General features: G+C 39.3%; 1 protein-coding gene and 1 long non-coding RNA gene across 2 annotated transcripts; one reads left to right on the top strand and one right to left on the bottom strand.

Moving 5' to 3' along the window:
- Positions 1 to 5422: 5422 nt before the first annotated feature.
- On the top strand, positions 5423 to 15780 carry LOC135750503 (sialic acid-binding Ig-like lectin 14). The gene is made up of 9 exons (XM_073813842.1): positions 5423 to 5529; positions 5701 to 5779; positions 6274 to 6636; positions 6818 to 7156; positions 7239 to 7505; positions 7960 to 8253; positions 15283 to 15379; positions 15483 to 15501; positions 15577 to 15780. Exons 2-9 carry the CDS (start codon positions 5743 to 5745, stop codon positions 15670 to 15672), a joined length of 1512 nt encoding a protein of 503 aa, XP_073669943.1. The 5' UTR covers positions 5423 to 5529; positions 5701 to 5742; the 3' UTR covers positions 15673 to 15780.
- A 3582-nt stretch (positions 15781 to 19362) lies between these two features.
- Positions 19363 to 20400, bottom strand: LOC141282954 (uncharacterized). The gene is made up of 3 exons (XR_012337867.1): positions 20268 to 20400; positions 19671 to 19792; positions 19363 to 19512 (listed from the first exon to the last, which is right to left on the bottom strand). It is a non-coding gene; the product is annotated as an uncharacterized lncRNA (long non-coding RNA).
- Positions 20401 to 21594: the final 1194 nt, after the last annotated feature.

The following is a 21594-nucleotide window of genomic DNA, read 5'->3' on the forward strand; positions in this document are numbered from 1 at the left end:
AGAACTGTTGAAGATATCAGTGTTTATATCAAAAAATGAAGTAATAAATATCAACATTTCTGTGATAATTTAAATTATTGTAACACATAAATAACTATTCATTTCACTATTTTTGGTGTAACATACAGTGAAGAAAAGGGTGCCAGAACCCGTGATAAAGAGTTTAAAAGGAACTGATGCTGAGAATACACCAATGAAAAGGGCAGTTACATACAGTTTATGTAGCTTTGGAAAAGCATCTTTATAACTTTGCAAGTGTTTGCACTAAGCTGACAGGTCTGTTTTATCAGAAAACTGTTTGATAGGTGAAAATGCCTATATGTCCAGATGATTGCCTAGACATTGGTATGTAAAGACGTTTTTTTTAAAACAACTTTATATTACAGTATATATCAACAAATGTATTTTAGAAAAAAAGCAAAAGGAAAAAAATTGTTATCATGCCATACAGAATACGTAGTTTACTTGTAAAGAAAAAAAATCTAAATGTATTCATATTTTGCATGATTTGTTATCTATATCAGCACATATGATTTAATGCAGGCGGTCAATATTTTTTTTTTTACCTCTGAAAGGCATGAAGCACAGGTAGCACTACCAGTTGAAAGTGATGATAATGTACCATGATGATGAAGTAGCAATAAGTAACAGTAAAGTAAACTGATGTGTTTTGCAGGTATGATAAGACTTGGTTTAAATGATAGGATTTTATCAATCATGTTATTATATGGTTGTAACACTCATGTTTAAGACGTTTATTCAGCTTTGTGTAGCCGTTGTGACTTTTAACAATACAAAATGATATGGAAAGTAAAACTACCTCAACAAATGCAAGTTATGCATCTCTACCAGCCTTTGGTAAATCGGACCATGCAGCCATTTTCCCCACACCTGAATACAAACAAAGGCTCGTTCAGGAACCCCCGGTGAGGAGGGTAGTTAAATGGTGGTCACCACATTCAGAGATCACGCTACAGGCAGCTCTCGATGACGTCGCCTGGTACATGTTCCGGGCGAGTTCATCTGACATGAGCGAGTTCACGGATGTGGCGCTCTGCTTCATCAACACACTGAAAGAGCAAGCCACACAAACAATAACAATAACAACATTCTCTAATCAGAAACCATGGGTGGACAGTTCAATCCGCGCTGCAGTAAACACACGCACTGCCGCATTCAATGCCGGTCTACTATCGGGGGAAATGAGGGACTACAAAACGTCCTGTTATGATATCCGACACGCCGTTAAAGCCGCAAAGCTCCGTTATAGGGATTGCATGGAGTCTCATTTCCAGCTTAACGACTCCCGGCGGATGTGGCAGGGACTGAGGACCATCTGTGCTTTTGAATAAAAATACTCGGCAGAGGTGAGAGCTGATCCGTTGCTTGTGAATGAGTTAAACTCTTTTTACACTCACTTAACGCTGAGTGACGCGTCAGAGAGAATCACTCAGAGCAGCAACAATCACCGTCTCGGAGGATGAGGTTCGGAGGGCACTCAAGCATGTGGATGTTAGGAAAGCTGCTGGGCCGGATGGTGTTTCAGTCCGTGTTCTGCGGTCCTGTGCTGATCAGCTCGCTGGGCTCTTCACATCCATCTTTAATGAGTCCCTTGCTACATCTGTGGTCCCAATCTCTTTCAAAAAATCCACCATCATCCCTATCCCTAAGAACAGTAAACCCTCTTGCCTAAATCACTATCATCCAGTGGCTCTCACATCTATAGTCATGAAGGTCTTTGAGAGACTCATCAAAAACAACATTTGCTCCTCCATTCCTGATACTTTGGACCCTCTTCAGTTTGCCTATCGTCCCAATAGATCGACTGAAGATGCCATCTCTCACGTCCTCCACTCCTTCCTCACTCACATCGACAGCAAGAGTGGGAACTATGTAAGACTGCTATTTATTGATTATAGCTCAGCGTTTAACACCATAGTTCCCATTAAGCTAATCACCAAACTCCTGGATCTCGGCCTGAACTCTTTTCTCTGTCACTGGATTGAAGATTTCCTCACTGGCAGACCTCAGGTGGTGAGAGTAGGCCAGTTCACCTTCACCTCCATCACTCTGAGTGTGGGGGCTCCACAGGGCTGTGTCCTCAGTCCCCTGCTCTACTCTCTCTACACACATGACTGTTTGTCCACACACAGCTCTGGAGCAACTGACATCATGGTACCAGGACAACTGTCTCTTTCTGAATGCTAGCAAGACCAAAGAACTGATTGTGGACTTCAGGAAGAGACAGCAACAGTCATACTCCCCTCTTATGATCAGCGGGACACCAGTAGAGAGAGTGAGCAGCTTCAAGTACCTGGGTGTAAACATCTCAGAGGACCTGACCTGGACTGCACACATCCAGCCACAGGTGAAAAAGGCCAGGCAAAGACTGTACCACCTGCGCCAGCTGAGGAAATTCAGGGTCTCACCAGCTATTCTGAGAACTTTCTATTTAGGGGCGATAGAAAGTGTACTGTCTCAGTGCATCACAGCGTGATACGGTAACAGCACCAGCCAGGACCGCAAAGTCCTGCAAAGACAGAGTGGTGCGCTTGTCCGAGCGCATCTCAGTGTCAGCTCTCCCATCTCTGCAGGACATCTACATCAAACAATGCAAAGGTAGAGCTACAAAAATAATCAAGGACACTTATCACCCGGCTAACCCTCACTTCACCCGGCTGCCATCTGGGAAACGCTTCCTAAGGCTCATGGCCAAAACTGAGAGACTCAGGAGGAGTTTCTTCCCACAGGCCATCAGACTCCTGAATGCTGTCACTAACAACACGTGACTTCGCTTCACTTCAGTATAAACAAACTCCACATACTGATATCATACTGCACTTTATGTTCTTGTTGTTACCACGAAACTACTCGGTATAATGCTGCTTGCACATTATACTTCTGTACTTCTGTTATCCACATATTTATTTTTGTTATTTGCACTCTCCATGGTTGTATGTTCTGTATATAACTGTGTATGTGACAAATAAAACTCTAAAATCTTGAATGTTGGTGTGTCTGAATGCTATAGGCCTACACTATACAGTATATCAGCCTTGTCTGGTGCTATGTAGAACCTTAAGCTATATAATCTGACACATAAGGCAAACAACATTGAAATGGTCATAATAAGATGCTAGCATCTAAATGGCACCTTTTCTTAAAACTGTAGGTCACAATAAGCTGCTTGCACATACAACTGATTATGAGGTTAAGATACATTAAACTTCTCTCATTTTTCATTTGAATAACTTTAGTAATCTTGTCTATCTGTATTACTTTAGTTTATATAAATAAATTATAGGGCACATTAATGAGCTTTGAATATAAACGGTTTCTTGTTTCTTACTTCACACCTTTTGCCTTATCTTCTCTCCTTAAAGTGTGAAGCTGTCAGACATTGCATTTTTTTCTTTTAGCACAAACCATTGTGGTATACCCTGGGACAAGATATTTCTGCAAAACAGAAAGAGGAAGTAGCATCACTTGCTTTGCTAAATGAATTGCTTTCTGTTGTTTTTCATCCTCCTCTTCCTCCTCCTAATAATAATAATAATAATAATAATAATAATAATAATACAAAATAATAATTATTGGCATTAAATGTTCAGCACATGGCATCTGGCTGTAATGAGGATAAAGTAGGATAGACACGGCTTATCCCCCCCCCCCCCCAAAAAAAAACTAAAGTTAAAGTAAAATGACTTTTTATGGGAACATGGAAACTTTAAAAGACAAAACTGCAGATTTTCAGTCAGATCCAAAACCAGAAGATGTTACTGGACTTAATCTGACTGATAGGGTCAATTCAAACAAAATCTCACTAATTGTCCTCAAATACAGTATGACAAAACATTGATTCTGTTTTGTTATTAATATCCTATAATCTTTTAAATGTCACATACTACGCTGTTTCTGCTTATTTCATGTAAATCTTAAGTAGAGTAGTTTTACTACCTTCATCAAAAGATTCTTTTTATCAGATTTATAAAAGACAGATCAGCTGTACCGATTCTTTCTGAATAAACCCGAGCTCCTGTAGGCGTACAGCAGGGGAAGTGAATCACGAGCAAGCAACACACACAAAACATTATCCCACTTTCTCTGGATAACTTATGATTCACTACACATCATTTACATTATATGCACTTATGTGTCGATGGTCAACAAAACACTGAGATTTAATGCACTTTTACTTACCGCCTGTGATTCATGACCCGGTTGGGTATGACCCATTTTTATTGCAATGATATCAAGCATAAAAAAACGTATAACTACGCTGCTACCCCAGATAAACAAACTATACTGTACAAACTTAAACTTGACATGTAGGGGATGATAAAAAAGAACATAAATTTAAATGATAAAATAAAGTTTTTGCAAAATGCTAAACACAGTTCTCTACATGGCCACATCATTCAAAATAAAGCTCTTGTGTTACATTGGAAAAAAACTGACATTTAAAATGCTAAACTTATTTACAGACACCAAGTGCTTGCATGTGAAAACACTTTTAGCTCATTTGTTAACTTAGACATTACAGTTATAATGTAGTGGCCTAAACCCATTTGTCAATCAATCACTCTTTTGGCAAAACCTTAAACAAGTTTAGGTAGTTAGACACTATTTGCAAAACTCATGGTCTTTTTTGCAAAACACAAGCTTCTTACATACAAAACCACATTTCACACTGCAATACAGTGGTGGTTAAAAATGCTACACGCCACAAAGCTGAATACAACTACAACACAGTTTCATAGAGTAAAGACAACAACTAAAGATTGTTTATACTTTTTTCTAATTTTTTTTTAAACCAGTTGTACGCAATATAAACCAGCTGAAAGTATGGTGTGTGGTGTTTTTACAATGGATGGAAACAACCTGAGAGGCAGAGGTATTTGTCTACAGTAAGTTATTATATGTTGCTAGAGGAGTGTCAGTAAGAGGAATACCTCTGAGTAAAGAGGAAGAGGAGTTGAAAACAATGAAAATACAATGTTTTGATAGTGAAATGTTGATGAAAAGTTGTAAAGACAAAAGAGGAAATGAACAATTATGGGAAAATACATAAATAAGATCCTGTGTCCAGTCTTTGCTGTTTTATATAATGTTTACAAAAAAGTAATTCAGTTACAGAGAACCACAACATCAACTTTGATTTAAAGCAAATATTTAAAGTGGGGAAAATTCCCCAAAATAATATAAAAATCACAGTTGTGTAAAATATTTTTAAATAAGGGACTGAAGTATATGTTTGTTGAAGTGAATGCATTTATGTATTTGACAATTATTTACCTTAACATTTACTTTTGAACAGAATGTGTGTTTAAGATGATGCAGGAAGTACAGGATTAGTACTGATCTGATATCTGTAGCACTGACATCACACCGTACAGCTTCACATGATTCAAATTCATCAGCAGTTGCTTCAGTCCAGAATCTACTGGAGCCATGAATGAGACATTTTAACAATCTGGTTTCAGCACAAATACTACATTGGTTTAGCCTACACCAATTTTCACATTTCTGGTAAGATAGTTAAAAGTAAATAGTTTTGCATTGTTTAACTTAAACTTGTTGACCTGCTGGATGCTTGCAATGTTGTTATGACATTTGTATTTGTTCAGTATAAATTCAAAGTGATGAGTTACGTTGTGAGGTTTAATATATAATAAGCATTTGTTAATTTATTGCATACAGGTGTGTGTTTCTCCAAAGGACTGATCTTATTTTAATGAAGAGATGGACAAACTCATTCTTTTAATTTTTTTGTTACAAGGTTGGTTTATCTTAATTTTTTTAGCATAAATGCTTTTCACTAACAAAAAAGTGTGACATGTTTATTGTGCTATTAAAACATCAGTGAGACGACCGAGAGTAGCTGTAAATTCAAGTGCTAAATCTAGCCTATGTTGGTGTAAAAAAATACATATTAAATATTACAATTACATAAAAATATTGTAACTATGAAACTTGGATATCATTTAGAATAAACAATATTACAACAATATTTATTAAATTAAAATGCACAAATGTATTTTATGTGAGGTAGATTTGACTGCAATTGAATGATTGTAATTTTTTACAAAATATATACTAAGAGGTTTGTATCATTTATAAAGAAATGCTTAAATAATCAAAATACATGCAGGTTATGGTTGTGTTATGCTATGGTTGTGTTATGGTTAATTTATGTTAATTATGTTGGTGTGTTTAAATGCTTTACACTATACAGTATGTTAGTTTGTACTTCTCATCATGTTTGTATTGTAGGTGTTTGGTGTGGAGATTGGAGCATCAGTCTGCCAGAGAAGATTGAAGCTCTGAGTGGATCCTGTGTGACCATAAACTGCACATTTGATATTAATAACACATATGACAAATATCTCACTGACAGTGCTGCAGGAGTGTGGTATAAAGATGGACATACAGACAACAGCAATATTGTGTTTAACTCCAGCAACCCCAATCTCCCTTTTAAAGGGAAAATAATTGGAAAATTAAAAGACAAGAACTGTACAACCACCTTTTATGACGTTACTTCAAATCATGAAGGTACATTTTACTTCAGGATTGAGGGTAATGGTCCACTGAAAATGACCTTTAGATGGAAATTTGTTTCAATAGATGTGATCGGTGAGTGACATGACTGAAATTTAATGTTATTGCCAAACTGTAAAAAGTACTGTAAAATAAAATTGTTTTTTGCCTATGAAATAATAAATAAAGAAAGATTAGCTTGAGTAATAAATGAAAATCCAAGAGAACAATAAAATTTCATTGTGACCTTCTGCAAATATATTTGTGTGCATTTCAGACTCTCCCCCCAGTCCCACAGTGCAGATGTTTAAGGATCAGATGGAGGTTAAGGTTCATGAGGAGGTGTTAGAGGGGAGCTCTATGTGTCTGCGCTGCTCTGCTAAGACTCTCTGCTCCTCTTCTCCACCAACTCTCACATGGAGCTCCACTGACAGACTCCACCTCAATGAGAGCAGCAGACTACAGCTGGATCAACAGAATCAAACTGAGATCATCTCTGATCTGAACTTCACTGCTACTCACCTTCAACATGGAGTCACTTTCATCTGCACTATAACCTACCAGCTACATCAGAGGAACACAACAGCACAGAGCAACACCACATTACGTGTTCAGTGTAAGAGTAAAGCACTTTAAACTTGATGATCATATTGTAGATCACTGTACATAGTGATGCCCTGAATTTGTTTTTCCCTCAGATGCTCCTAAAAACACATCAGTGTTTGTGTTTCCATCTAACTCTGTACTGGAGGGCAGTTCAGTGACTTTGATATGCAGCAGTGATGGAAATCCAGCAGTGTTCAACTACACCTGGTACAGAGAGAATGGAGGACAGCTGGAGGAGCTGCAGACTGGATATAATCTCACCTTCAATGTGGCTGATCGTACACACACAGGACGCTACTACTGTCAAGTCAAAAACCATCATGGTACTCAAAACACATCAGCGTTGCTGGACATTCAGTGTAAGTATTAAAGTCGCTATGAAAAAAAAAAAATTTAATTATTGTGGTATTTTTTTTTACAAATAAATTATCAGTGAGCTTTATCATTTAAAAAAAATCATGTGCCCTCATAATAAAAAAAGCACATTTCCCTTCCTTCATCAAAACGATCTCTATTTAATTCCGGTCATATGGTATGGCAGGTGAGTGGGGTCCGGGAGAAGATCACTGCGATTAGCAATTAGCCACACGACCCATCAAACAATCCAATTAGAACTCAATGGACAAATTCAAACCCAGCCCTGCCTTATTTCATTTCAGAAGTCAGTTTCACTTGGATATACCTCACCACATAGAAAATAAGGCAATAGCTACTTCCGTTTCATGGCCCCTTTAACTGTAATTTTTCCAGCTAGAGCACAAAAATTCAAAAGCACAAAGCAGCATATTATTGATCTTTCTCCCTCACTTTCAGATGCAACCAAAATCTCTCTCTTCAGCTGTAACAGAACTGATGTAACTGTGTGTTTGTGTGAGGCTCATGGGAATCCCTCTCCTAAAGTGGATTGGTTTCTATCAGGACGTCCTGTCAGTAACTCTACAAACACATTCATCAGTGAAGAGCGATTGAGCAGCACAGACTTGAGGAGCTTCATTTCTCTCCATCAGTCACTTACACACGCAGACACTCTACAGTGTGTCATCAACAACACTCACGGCAATGCCAGTCAACAGATTCAACTGGTTGCCAGTCCTCAGGAGATGATACGTAAGGAATCTCAAACTCACACAAAACCGTGTTTTTATTTGCTAAAAAATATCAGAGATGCATACAGTGTACAGAATATTTATTTAATTTTTAACCAAAATGTAAAATAGTTTGGAAATATATTATTTACTTTCCCATCTATTAGTCCTTTTAACATTAAACAAACCGAATATTTGAAAACCATAACAGATTAAACATTATATGTCTTCTGGTTTCAAAAAGTAGAATACTACCGGTGTGCTACACGTTCTTTAAAGGCATAATGTCACAGGTCGGGGCGGACCGTAGGTGTAACAAGCCACACCCCTTCCTAGTTTCCACCTCGAGGAGGTCCCAAAGCCACCCCAATGACCAGACAGACAGAGTGTGAAAGTATATTAAAAAATATCTTTATTTAAATTATTTAAAATGTTAAGGGGGGAAGGGTAGGTTAAAACTGGCTTCTTCTTCTACCCTCCTGGAGTAGGTTCCGTGTAGGGCGAAGGGACAGGGCTCCTTTACTATGGCTTTCTTGAACCCGTGGCACCCTCCGCTTTCCTGGAGGCAGAATACACGAGAGACACAATCAATGGTTTGATCCAACAATGTATCGCTACCTTACACTAGATCTTGCAAGGGCTGATGGTGGTACACTCGACCCTCCAATGTCTTCTCGGTGTCTGATGCTCTTCTCTCTCTCGCCCTTTAGGGTCTCGGTGGTGGATTCGAATCGTGTTCATATAAGTTATACACAAGACTGGTACTTTACTTCCTTCCTCAGGGTCGTGCTGTAACAGAGGTAAGTAATACACAAGACTGGGACTTTACTTTCTTCCTCTGGGTCGTGCTGTAACAGAGGTAAGTAATACACAAGACTGGGACTTTACTTTCTTCCTCGGGGTCGTGCTGTAAGCAGAGGTAAGTTATTCACAAGACTGGGACTTTACTTTCTTCCTCTGGGTCGTGCTGTAAGCAGAGGTAAGTTATACACAAGACTGGTACTTTACTTTCTTCCTCGGGGTCGTGCTGTAAGCAGAGGTAAGTTATACACAAGACTGGTACTTTACTTTCTTCCTCGGGGTCGTGCTTTAAGCAGAGGTAAGTTTACACAAGACTGGGACTTTACTTTCTTCCTCAACCACAATGGTTATTTCACACAACGTTCACTCTGGGGCAGTGGACTTACAGGGCAATAATTTTTACACAGTGTACCTTCGATTTACAGGCCTCCAGAAAGGCTAAAGTAACACACAGCCTACCTGAGGCTCCTTAGATATCGGGAGGGCGTCGGGTATAACCGTGCAGAGCCGACACTTCCCTAGCTCCCCCTCCTTGACGGTTCCAGGGGTACTGAACAGGGGCGAACTCTCGAAGAGGCTCCACACATAAGATGGTTATTTCATGCAGACGTTTATAGCAATGACCCTCGGTCCAGAACAATATTTACAACTGGTTTACTCACACTGGTTTGCGGGTATGTTTCACCACTGCCCTTTTTTTTCAGTCAGAAAGAGGCTGTCGCTCGTATACAGGAAGTCTCATTTGCAACGGTCTTTACCTCAAGGTTCTCTAGCCTCAACGTGTTGTAATCCCCTCACGATTCCTCTGGACTCGAAGCGGCTTCTGTCATCACAAGCACAGCACTACACTGCAAGCTTTAAGTGTACACACACACACACAATGAAGACAAAGACTCACCCACGGCACTCCACACAATTTATGTGAACTAAGGACTCAGCCAAACTCGTCCCGGATCCCTCGTGGGGCTGGTTGGGCGTTGTTCTCAATAGAGGAGAAAGTACCTAAATGTAGACGTCAGACCTCCTGTGTTACTCCTAGTTGAATTTCCCGGCTCGCCCACGTTCCTCTTCACAGTGGGGCCACTGATCTGTTCATTCAACTCACTACACCCATTCAGCAATATATCCTCCTTAATACCACGTATTACAGTAGCGGGTGTTTACTCGCATGAAAGGACAATACTTCACAAGGCTGGCTTCATGCGTTGTTTACCAATATTACTCTCTGGCTCGCCCACGCCTCTCTCCACAGTGGGGCCACAACTCTGCGTGTTAGACTCACAACATACGTTAGGTAATAGACCTTCTTCAATATTGCTTAAAACAACGTATTGGAATTACTCACATGCGGTGGCAATGCTTTCCCGTGCTAGTTTCCTAACTGGGCTTTCGGTATCACTCCCCGGCTCGCCCACTCTCCTCTCCACGGTGGGGCCGCAACTGTTCAACGAGCTCACAACACACGTCAGGCAATACTCTCTTCTCAATTCTTCATAGTACAAACAGAAACTACTACTCACATATTGCTGATAACACTCTGCTGGTCTTTATTCCTGTTGCAGCCTGTCCGCCGCTCTCGATCGTCAAAGACGCTAGCTCTGGTGAGTAATCCTCAATGGTACAGGTCCAAAGACGCCCTCACATGAAAACACATCCGTATTGCAACAATAACATTTCTCATATACTCATCCCAGTACTCGTATCGTTGTTACTTCCTTCACCCAGTCGATTACAACCTCTGTTTCTTCCTATAAGGACTGTAGCCAGCTTTCTACTTAATCCACACCGGATCGATTTGCCCAACCACACACAGTACAACAAAGGCAGAGAAAAGCACACCGTTTGTACTTCTAAACCTCCTCTTATACTCTTTCTCTTCTCTTCAGTAGCCAATCGCCAATCGCTTTGTTTATTACCCACACCTGTACTCAATGCGGTCTGATTTGCTTCTCTGAAAACACCGGAAGATCCGGTGTTTGCGGTTAGCCTTCCGGGCGGAACCCATCGTCGGGCGGAACCCATCGTCGGGCGGAACCAATCTTCCCAATTTTTGGTTCCGCCCATGGAAAACGTCACCCTGTGACAATAACATGCATGATTCTTACATTAAAGCAGGTATCACAAGCAAATAAATAAAAGAATAATTGGGTAGGTTCCCTACAGGATGCGACGAAAAACTACAAAGACAAGACATTCAAATTTGGGTTAATCATTTGTAAATATAATGTCATATATAAAAGACATATTTATATTTAACTGTTGTATAATTAGGGCCCGAGCACACCGGGGTGTGAGGACCGTATTGTTCGCACACCGGGGTGTGAGGACCCTATTGTTCTTCAAGGAGTTTTTCTTTTTCTTCTCCTACTTCAGCAGGACTTTAGGGGAACTAAACATACTCGAAAACTCATGAAATTTTGCACAGATGTCAAGAGTGGTGAAAATTTAAGTGTGGTGTGGGCTTTGGAATTAGGCGTGGGAAAATGGCTCTATGGCGCCACCTACAAATTTTCAACGAAGCAGCCCTCGGACTGTGTTTAACGTACAATTACGAAATTTGGTACGCTTCTTTAGCATGACAAGACCTACAAAAAAGTATCTTGGAGCGAAGCCGTAAACCAAACAGGAAGTCAGCTATTCAGAGTTATTTTTGTGATTTGGGCGCAGTTTTTGTCATTTCCAGGCGTCATACTTTAACTAACTCCTCCTACAGTTTTCGTAGGATCATCTTCATATTTGGTGAGTGTCATCTTAAGGCCTTTGTGATGCTAAATTGCGAAGGATTTGACTCTACGTAAAAATTTGTGTCGGTTCTGGCCTGACAAAGTTTGATGTTTTCCCATGAAACAGGAAGTTGCTGGAACTCATGCATACAATGTCCGATCTGTCCCAAATTTCACATGATTTCTAAGAGTCCTGACCTGAACACATCTACATGTCAATAGTCACTTATGGTTATAGCGCCACCAGCTGGCAACAGGAAGTGACATGTTTACAATGATTATGCAATGTCTGATCTGTCCCAAACTTCACATGATTGCTAAGAGTCCTGACCTGAACAAATCTACATGTCCATAGTCACTTATGGTTATAGCGCCACCAGCTGGCAACAGGAAGTGACATGTTTACAATGATTATGCAATGTCTGATCTGTCCCAAACTTCACATGATTAATAAGGGTCCTGGACTAAACACATCTACATGTCAATAGTCACTTATGGTCATAGTGCCACCAGCTGGCAACAGGAAGTGACATGTTTACACTGATTATGCAATGTCCGATCTTTCCCTAACTTCACATGATTAATAAGAGTCCTGGACTGAACACATCTACAGTCACTTATGATGCCAATAGTCAGTTATGGTCATAGCGCCACCAGCTGGTAACAGGAAGTAACATGTTTACAATGATAATGCAATGTCGGATTTGTCCCAAACTTCACATTAGAGCCCGACCGATATGCATTTTTTGGGGCCGATGCCGATACAGATATTAGGGTAAAAAAAAGACAGATAACGATATATCGGCCGATATTCTTTATGTGTATATTATAGTACAGTACACATATACTACATTATATTATACTACAGCAGGCTATTGTACATATAATACACTATATACATTAACAGAATATACTATATATAAATACTTTTTTTGCAATGATCACTCACAAATGTGGTGATCAAACACTTAAAATGACGTGACAAAGATATGTAATATAGGCAGGTGTGCTTTACAAGTTAACAATAAACTTTATTATCCAAAATGATTCTAATATAAGTGCACAAAACAGTAAACTTGACTAATTATAAATAACTTTAAAACACAAACAAAACAATATACATATAACTTAAATGATTGTCAGTTTTGACGAGAATAATGTTATATTGGGCTTATTTTGAAAATGGAAACTTATAAAGTCATTGTTTATTAGCTTTACAATAAGTTATGTACTTCACAAATGAATTAGAAACTTACCGTTAAGACGACAATGCTTGACTTGCTGACAACATAATGATGTAGGCTTATGTTTAATGTACTGCACAAAGTTTTTATAACACGAACCCACAGTGTTCTGCCGGGACTTTAAACTTTTATAAAACTAAAGCGTCTGCTCTCCGCCTCTTTAATTTAGCAAGGGTGTAAAGTTGCGCGAGCTTATTTAATCAATTGCTTTGAAATGAGCATGTTCAGTAACAGCACAAGCAGCTGTACTCCCACAGACTGCGCGTCAGTTAAAGCGCGTCCTTTCTCCGCCTCGCGTCATTTCTTCCGCTTGCGTTTTAAACAACTCGCAAGTGGACAAAAGAGACGGATTAAAAACACCAAATGTAAACCGGAATGTGTCTTTCTCGCACACTTATAATCCAATCGACCAAAGCGCGTCTTAATACCAGGTGTAAAATGTTGAGAAGAAACCGCGTGGCTGCCTCCACCTGAACTGAGAGACTGACTGAAGTGAAGGGGGGTTGGCTGGTGTCACTACAGTGAGTGACCTGGGTCACCATTAGCAACCAGTAGGGCGGACTCTGCTGGACAAACAAGTACTTACATCTTTCAAAAGCATTTAATGTCTTCTGTAAGGAACGTTCATATCGGCTTCATATCTGCGGCTTATACGGCGATACAGATATATCTGCGACAGGCTCATATCGGCCGATAAAATCGGCAAAACGATAAATCGGTCGGGCTCTACTTCACATGATTGCTAAGAGTCCTGAACTGAACACATCTTCATGTCAATAGTCACTTATAGTTATAGCGCCACCAGCTGGCAACAGGAAGTGACATGTTAACAATGATTATGCAATGTCAGATTTGTTCCAAACTTCACATGAGTGATAAGAGTCCTTAACTGAACACATCTTCATGTCAATAGTCACTTATGGTCATAGCGCCACCAGCTGGCAACAGGAAGTGACATGTTTACACTAATTATGCAATGTCTGATCAGTCACAAACTCCACATGATTGATAAGAGTCCTGGACTGAACACATCTACACGCCAATAGTCACTTATAGTTACAGCGCCACCAGCTGGCAACAGGAAGTGACATTTTTACAATGATTATGCAATGTCTGATCTGTCCCAAACTTTACATAATTGACAAGAGTCCAGGACTGAACACATCTACATGCCAATAGTCACTTATGGCCATAGCGCTACCTTCTGGCAACAAGAAGTACCATGTTTTACACTGATTATTCAAAGTCAGATCTGCCCTACATTTTACATGATCAATAAGAGTCCTGGACTGAACACATCTACGTGCCAATATTTACATGTACTCACTCACTCACTCACTCACTCACTCACTCACTCACTCACTCACTCACTCACTCACTCACTCACTCTCTCTCTCTCTCTCTCTCTCTCTCTCTCTCATGCTATCTTACACGATGCTACCTCGCTGTAATTTGTAATTAGCAACAGGAAATGTGGCACATTATACTACACTTTTAAATAGTTCACCTATGTTTACATGCTTAAATGCGTATTTACTACTGTTCCCTTTAATTCTTATGCCACAGCGTGGCGGTGTCATGTGTGCGAGGGCCCTTCCATCACTGCTTGCAGTTTTAATATTAAACTGTTCCTGTCAAAATTATTTGCAGCATCTGGGTTAGCATGTGTTATTAGTTTCATGCAGTTGTTATCTCGCAATAACCTACCATGAAATGTTGCGACTGACCAATCAGAATCAAGCATTTTAGAGCGGGGTCTTTTTTGAGAGCAAGGGCTACCACAACGGATAAAACAATCTGGAGGGCTACTTTTTGAAATAGTCTACTCAAAATTTTTAGTTTTACTTGTTGATATGTTTTATCATTGTTTAAATGTTAACATACATAAAATTTGCCAAAGTAATATAAAAATATGTAATAAATAAATATAATAAAAATGTATGTTATTAATAGAATGTGCATTGGTGTGCAACTCACAGACAAAAAAAAAAGATAAAGAGATGCTTTGTTTACTTTACAGTGCAGCAGGCCAGTGTTGCTAACTAATACGTCTTATTCAGCCTGCCATTTTGATTTTTATCAAAATCAGCTAACAGTGCATTTTATTACTGTGCATTCCCCGAACCAATGCCCTTATCATGCTCTTCCGCTAACAGGACCACTATACAATAAAAACAAGGTCATATAGTACTTTGGCACTGCAGTGTAGAGATTTTTTTTTCTCTTGTATTACTTTGACATATATTTATGTTTCTCTTCCATGTGCATGTTGTGTGATTTTAGATTGTCAACAGACTTTTATTCCACTCCTGATCATCTTAACACTGATTCTTATCCTGTGTGCTGTGACTGTTGGATTTGCACTTTACAGAATTAGACAGTAAGTGACTGATATAATAATCAATTTAAATAGATAAAGATTTACAGTAGTTAGTGATACTGTGTTCTGCTGGGTTTTAATAACTTGATTTACTTTCTTCCAGATTGAGCAGCAAGCTGAAGGTGAGTTAGTGATGTTTTACTATAGTAGATGATAATGAAAGTGATGATGATGTTTGAGATTGTTTTTGTTTTCAGGTTTACAATGATGCAGGCACATATGCTTCTCTTCAGCTCTCTGCTCCAGTGTCTGAATATGAGACTTTGAATTTTAAAAAAGATGACACACAGTAAACAACAAATAAACATTTGGTAATTTCATCAGATTTGTTCCTATATAAAAACCGTAAAACTTCAAATAATAGCCCGGGCTTTTATTTTCCCAAACTTATCGTCACACCAGGCGTCTAAAAGAGACAGGCGTCTATAAGAGCCAGGCTTTTAATTTATTTGTTTCAGCATGACAGCAGGAGGTTACCACATATTACGTTTTATTTATAATTTGAATGTGTTTAACAAATTAGTTCTTGTAAGAATAACAGTCTTAAATTATTGGCAGCATAAATAAAGCGAACGAGGATATGCTTTTTATTGGTTGTTGCGTGAAATCTTACCCACACTGTAAACCCGAATAAGTTGGAAATACTCAAAAAATTTGAGGTAATCAGTTGCCTCAAATCTTTTGAGTTTTGATGATCCTGATTTTAATTATGCAGAACTTATAAGTTTAGAGTTTCTGGTTCTCATTTATGTTAATTGGACCTAACTGAAAGTACTAAGTAAGTTAACACAAACATTTTAATTACTACACAGTTATATTTTGAGTTTTTGCATATCAAACATTTTAATTACTACAGAGTTATATTTTGAGTTCTTGCATATCAAACATTTTAATTACTACACAGTTATATTTTGAGTTCTTGCAACTCAAACATTTAATTTACTAAACTTGTGTATTTTGAGTTCTTGAACCTCAAATATTTCATTATCTAAACTTGTGTATTTTGAGTTCTTGAACCTCAAATATTTCATTATCTAAACTTGTGTATCTTGAGTGCTTGCAAATCATGTGTGTCATTTACTATACTTTTCTATTTGAGTTCTTGCAAAGCAAATTATTTATGTTCTATATCAAGTTAAATCAACTTCTAAAATCTTGATCAAAATGCTTCAGCAATTTCACAGAAACACATGACATGTGTAATAAAATTTTGGCAATTTATTTCACAAAAGGATTGCTCCACAGCAAATTTCATACATTTAAACTAGCATGAGACAGTTGCAATAAACATCTCTCTTAAATTTACAAATGTGATACAATCTGCAGTCAAAAATTAAAGTCTGTTTAGCAACCCACAAAAGTAAAGTTACTCTTTTAATGGGTTCAAGGTAACATAACTGTTTAACAGCATTTCATATTTTTCAGTCAAAAATTAAATTCTCTTAGCAACACAACATACCTTTTAACAGGCTCAAACTGTTTAACAGCATTTTATAAAATGAGAAATGAGCAAGGAATGCTTAACAGCCAACTTCATATATTAACACCACACAGTTGCATTAAACATGACAATTTCTTAAACTGAACCGGTTTGTTAATACAATAACTTGTCAATAAGAACTAAGTAGATACAAGTAAAAAAAATCAAAGTAACATCAGTTAGATAACATTTAAGTTACTCTTTTTGTCTTTTGTGTGTGCTGAGGTAGTACAAGTTATGCTTCACATCAACTTGTTCTTTAAGGTTTGCAGGCGAGGAGACAGTTTCCCATCTTCCATGCCAAGCAAAAGTTTTTTGCACAAATGTCACAAGGTGACGATCTTTCAGGGCGGAACCAAAAGTTGAGGAAGTTTTGGTTCCGCCCGGATGTTTCCGTCCAGACCGGAGAACAGGAACACCGGACATCCGGCAGCTTTGCGAAGGCTGTAATCAGCCGATTGTTTACAGCTGTGCATAGTTAAAGAGATCGCCGGGTAATTGGACAACTAGAGTACATGGGGAAGTATAAAAAGCACAGTTAGATCGCAGTTAAGCAGAAGTGTGTGCTGAGGAACGGAGCTGTGCTCGTTGCTAGACGTGGTGGCTGTCTATATTTCTCTCTCCATTTCTCTCTCTCTCGTTGAAGTCTGCGGTGGACCTGCTAGAGTAGAAAGGAAAATCTTATGGGTAAACGGAACTGTGATCTAACCAGCACTTTTGAAGGGGCAAAGCAGGAAGAAAATTGACTTTGTTGTACAACATAAACAAAGGCTATCCGCTGTGAGTATACATTTTGGTGTGGAGCTACTTGCAGAAATTAACCTGTGAAATCGTTTTGGGAACCTCCAGCAGGAGGAGGGCGGCCCTACCCCTAAGACAGCGTGGTGGGCGAGCCGGTAGGAGCGTAAATCTAAGCAGCCACAGCACGAAACATTATTCTGGTCATATTTCCATCGCCCTTATCTCAGCCCAAGCGAAGTGGAGGATGCCGGGCGGTTTCCTTGTGTGTACACTTGTAGTGTGGTGAGTGAGACTTTGCAATTAATAAGCTTTTCACGTTGGAGTGGTGCTGTGTATTTGCTGTGGGTTGCTGTGTGTCTTGTCAGAAGAAGGCCCGCATCATCCATTCGTCTACTGGGCAGAGGACGGAGAGGCTAACGACCTCAGAATTTACCGCTATCATACGCAGTGTGCTGTTTTGGAGTGCGAAGGGACGCAGACCAAGAGCTGTCAGAGACTGTGAGTAGAGTATTGGAAATATTCGTGGTGCAAACTTACCTGTGTCTGTCTTTGTCGCAGAGTCAGAGGCGAAAGGGTCCGCCGCCCCCGTGGTCTCTACAAAGGGGCGCCCCTGTCCAGGATTCGATCGCCCTATGGGCAGTGGAGATAGGGCAGCGCTCGGCCCGGTGAGGTGGTGTGTGACCTTCGCCCCTCTGCTGACCGACGGAGGAAAAACCATACTTACCCAGAGAGCGGTAAGCAGCAGAGCCGGTGAGAAATACTCGAAGTCCAAGTAACAGTGTCTTTGTGTCTTAGTGACCGCCTGTGGAGAGAAAGGAAAACGAGAGTGAACAATTGGAGAACAGACTGTGCAACGTGATACCTACCCAGAGAGCTGTGAGCAGCAGAGCCGGTGAGAAATACCCGAAGTCCAAGTAACAGTGTCTTTGTGTCTTAGTGACTGCCTGTGGAGAGAAAGGAAAACGAGAGTGAACAATTGGAGAACAGACTGTGCAACGTGATACCACCCAGAGAGCTGTGAGCAGCAGAGCCGGTGAGAAATACCCGAAGTCCAAGTAACAGTGTCTTTGTGTCTTAGTGACCGCCTGTGGAGAGAAAGGAAAACGAGAGTGGACAATTGGAGAACAGACTGTGTAACGTGATACCTACCCAGAGAGCTGAAAGCAGCAGAGCCGGTGAGGAATACCCAAAGTCCAAGCTAACAGTGCTTTTGTGTCGCAGTGACCACCTGTGGGGCACGAGGAGAACGAGGGTGGACGTACGACAGGGAACGTAAAGGCACGCGGGGCGAGGACCCCCTGCCGACCCGAGGAAAGGTACACAGACAGTGGAAAAATCTCCTTACCAGTCACACTGAAATTATTCTGCCTCCAGGAAAGAAGGAGGGCGCCACGGTTAGCAGGGTCCAGGCCGGAGCCTGACGTTTCCCTTTTTCCTCCGGCTTATGGTGGTTTGCACCCCTGTTGCCCTTGCCCCTGTCTGCCCGTGGCTGCAATCTCCCTGGAGGGAGGAGAAGATATCTATTAGTTTTAATTTTTCCCTTTCCCCAATTCCCCAGTTCTTTTAAATATTTAAACCAAATAAAGCTTGTTTTAAATTTTACTTACCTGTTCCCGTGTTTTGTCTGGTCATTGGGTTGGCTTTGGGGACCTCCTCGAGGTGGGAGTTGAAAAGGGGCGTGGCTTTAGTCCACATAGCCAGCCCCTGGTGGTGACACAAATACCAATGTTTTTGCAAGTCCAATCAGGACAAGAAAGGCCTCTGGAAGTTGGTTGTGGGTGGTGACCAATTCGTCCTTAAAAACAACAGAGACATTCACTGGGTCACTATGCATTTGGCCATTAGAGCTGTAACACACAACCGTATATTGCTCCAGTGGCTCCTTCTCAATGTGCACTTCAGAATCTTCAAGCTAAAAAATAAGGAACAAAAAAGATTAAGAACATGAAAATGATGCTGCCAGAATTTAGTACATCACTTATTAGGAATTATCCGTTACATGGCTTCTACACAGGTGACTTTTGAGTTCACCGAATGTGTGAAACATGCAGGGGCAAACATGATACATACATGGAAGTGGACTTATTTTTGAGCAGTGTCTATGTTCTAGTCTGTGGTGTCTAAGGAGGTGGAGTCTTGAACGATGAATCTTTTTACACCCTGCACTCCCAGTCTATCATCTTATTTGAAATCTGAAAAGAAACATTTACACTGTTAAACATGATTAAAACAGTAATAGCAAGCAGGATCTAAAAATAAACAGGTAGCAAACGCATTGCAACAATTCTCTCTCATTAAAACACATGCATTGACAAATGCAATATAATGCATATTAATAGTATACATATGTGTCTCATTTACATCTCATTGCGTGATATTCAGTTAATCACTTAAACAGCCATGTGCACAACGATTCACATTAACCACTGTTTAACGGCTTGAGCCTAGTCACCTGTCCACGCCCCCTACTGGAATCTTCCAGTACTGCAGGCACTAAATTCCCTAGCCATATGACATTACTCACAAAAGACAGCAACAATGTGACAACGCATCTAAAAATATTATATCTACATCACATCTAACTGTTAAACACAATTACGTACATGAAAAGTAAACATAATAACATAATGGCCTTTAGAATTGATTGAGTATAAAGGTGAGACTTACAGCACCCCATGAAGCGACCGATCCGTAATCTTGAGGAGAAGAACTCAACGCAAGCAGCTTACGTGAACACGGATGACGTCAGACGCAAAATCTTTAAACTGAGGGATTTTAAGTTGGAGTACATTAAAGAGACAGTTAGTGCAAATTAAAAAACAACATGTATTCATCTAACTTAAAAAGTTTAATTTTTACAAACTCATAAATATCTGAAAGTTCTACATACTCAACAATGTTAATTAATTTGAACTAATTGTAATGATTTAAGTTAACAGTACTAAATACAATTAATTACTTTGAGCATTCCGGTTTACAGTGCAGATGATTGCCTGAAAAAAAAACTGTCACCATCACTGATATGTAAAGAAGTAAAAACAACTTTATATTACATTATATATCAATGATTGTATATTTTAGAAAATAAGACAAAAAAAACATGTTACCTTGCCCTTGAGGCAACATTGTACCATAATGGAATCACATAAGACCATATCATGCATAATTGGTTGGAATACAAGTATTTTATTTGTAAAGAAACAAAATCTAAATGTACCGGTATTCACATTTTGCTTGATTTGTTATGCATTTATAAAAACAGTAATTCACATCTATATCAGCACATATACTGTACAAGATTTAATGCAGGAGATGTGTCAATACTTTTTTACCTTTGAAAACATAAAGCACAGATAGCACTACCAGTTGATGAAAGTGAGGATGATGTATCATAGTGATGATGAAGATGAAGTTTCTAAGTAGCAATTAGTAACAATAAAGTAAACTGATGTGTTTTGAATGAGCAGAATGCAGTGTCAAGCAGTATGATGAGACTTTCTTTAAATGATAGGATTTTACCAATCGTGTTACCATATGGTTGTAACTCTCATGTTTAAGACGTTTATTCAGCTTTGTGTAGCTGTTGTGACTTTAACAGTACAAAATGATGCGGAAAGTTAAATTACCCTGAACAAATGCAAGTTATGTTGGTGTGTCTGAATGCTATAGGCCTACACTATACAATATATCAGCCTTGTCTGGTGCTATGTAGAACCTAAAGTGTTGACTATAGCACCATTTGACAGCACCATATGGTATGCAGGTGCTATTGCTATTATAATCTGACACATAAGGCAAACAACATCGAAAGGTCATAAGATGCTGGCAGCTATAGAGCGCACTTTTACTTCAAACTTAACTGTAGTTCATAATAAGGTGTTTGCACATACAACTTTATGAGGTTAAGATAAATTAAACTTCTCTAATTATTCATTTGAAAATCTTTAGTAATCTGGATTACTTGTAGTTTATAGAAAGAAATTATAGGGCACAT

The sequence above is a fragment of the Paramisgurnus dabryanus genome, chromosome 1 (genome assembly GCF_030506205.2).
Source record: "Paramisgurnus dabryanus chromosome 1, PD_genome_1.1, whole genome shotgun sequence".
In the NCBI taxonomy this organism is placed as follows: Eukaryota; Metazoa; Chordata; class Actinopteri; order Cypriniformes; family Cobitidae; genus Paramisgurnus; species Paramisgurnus dabryanus.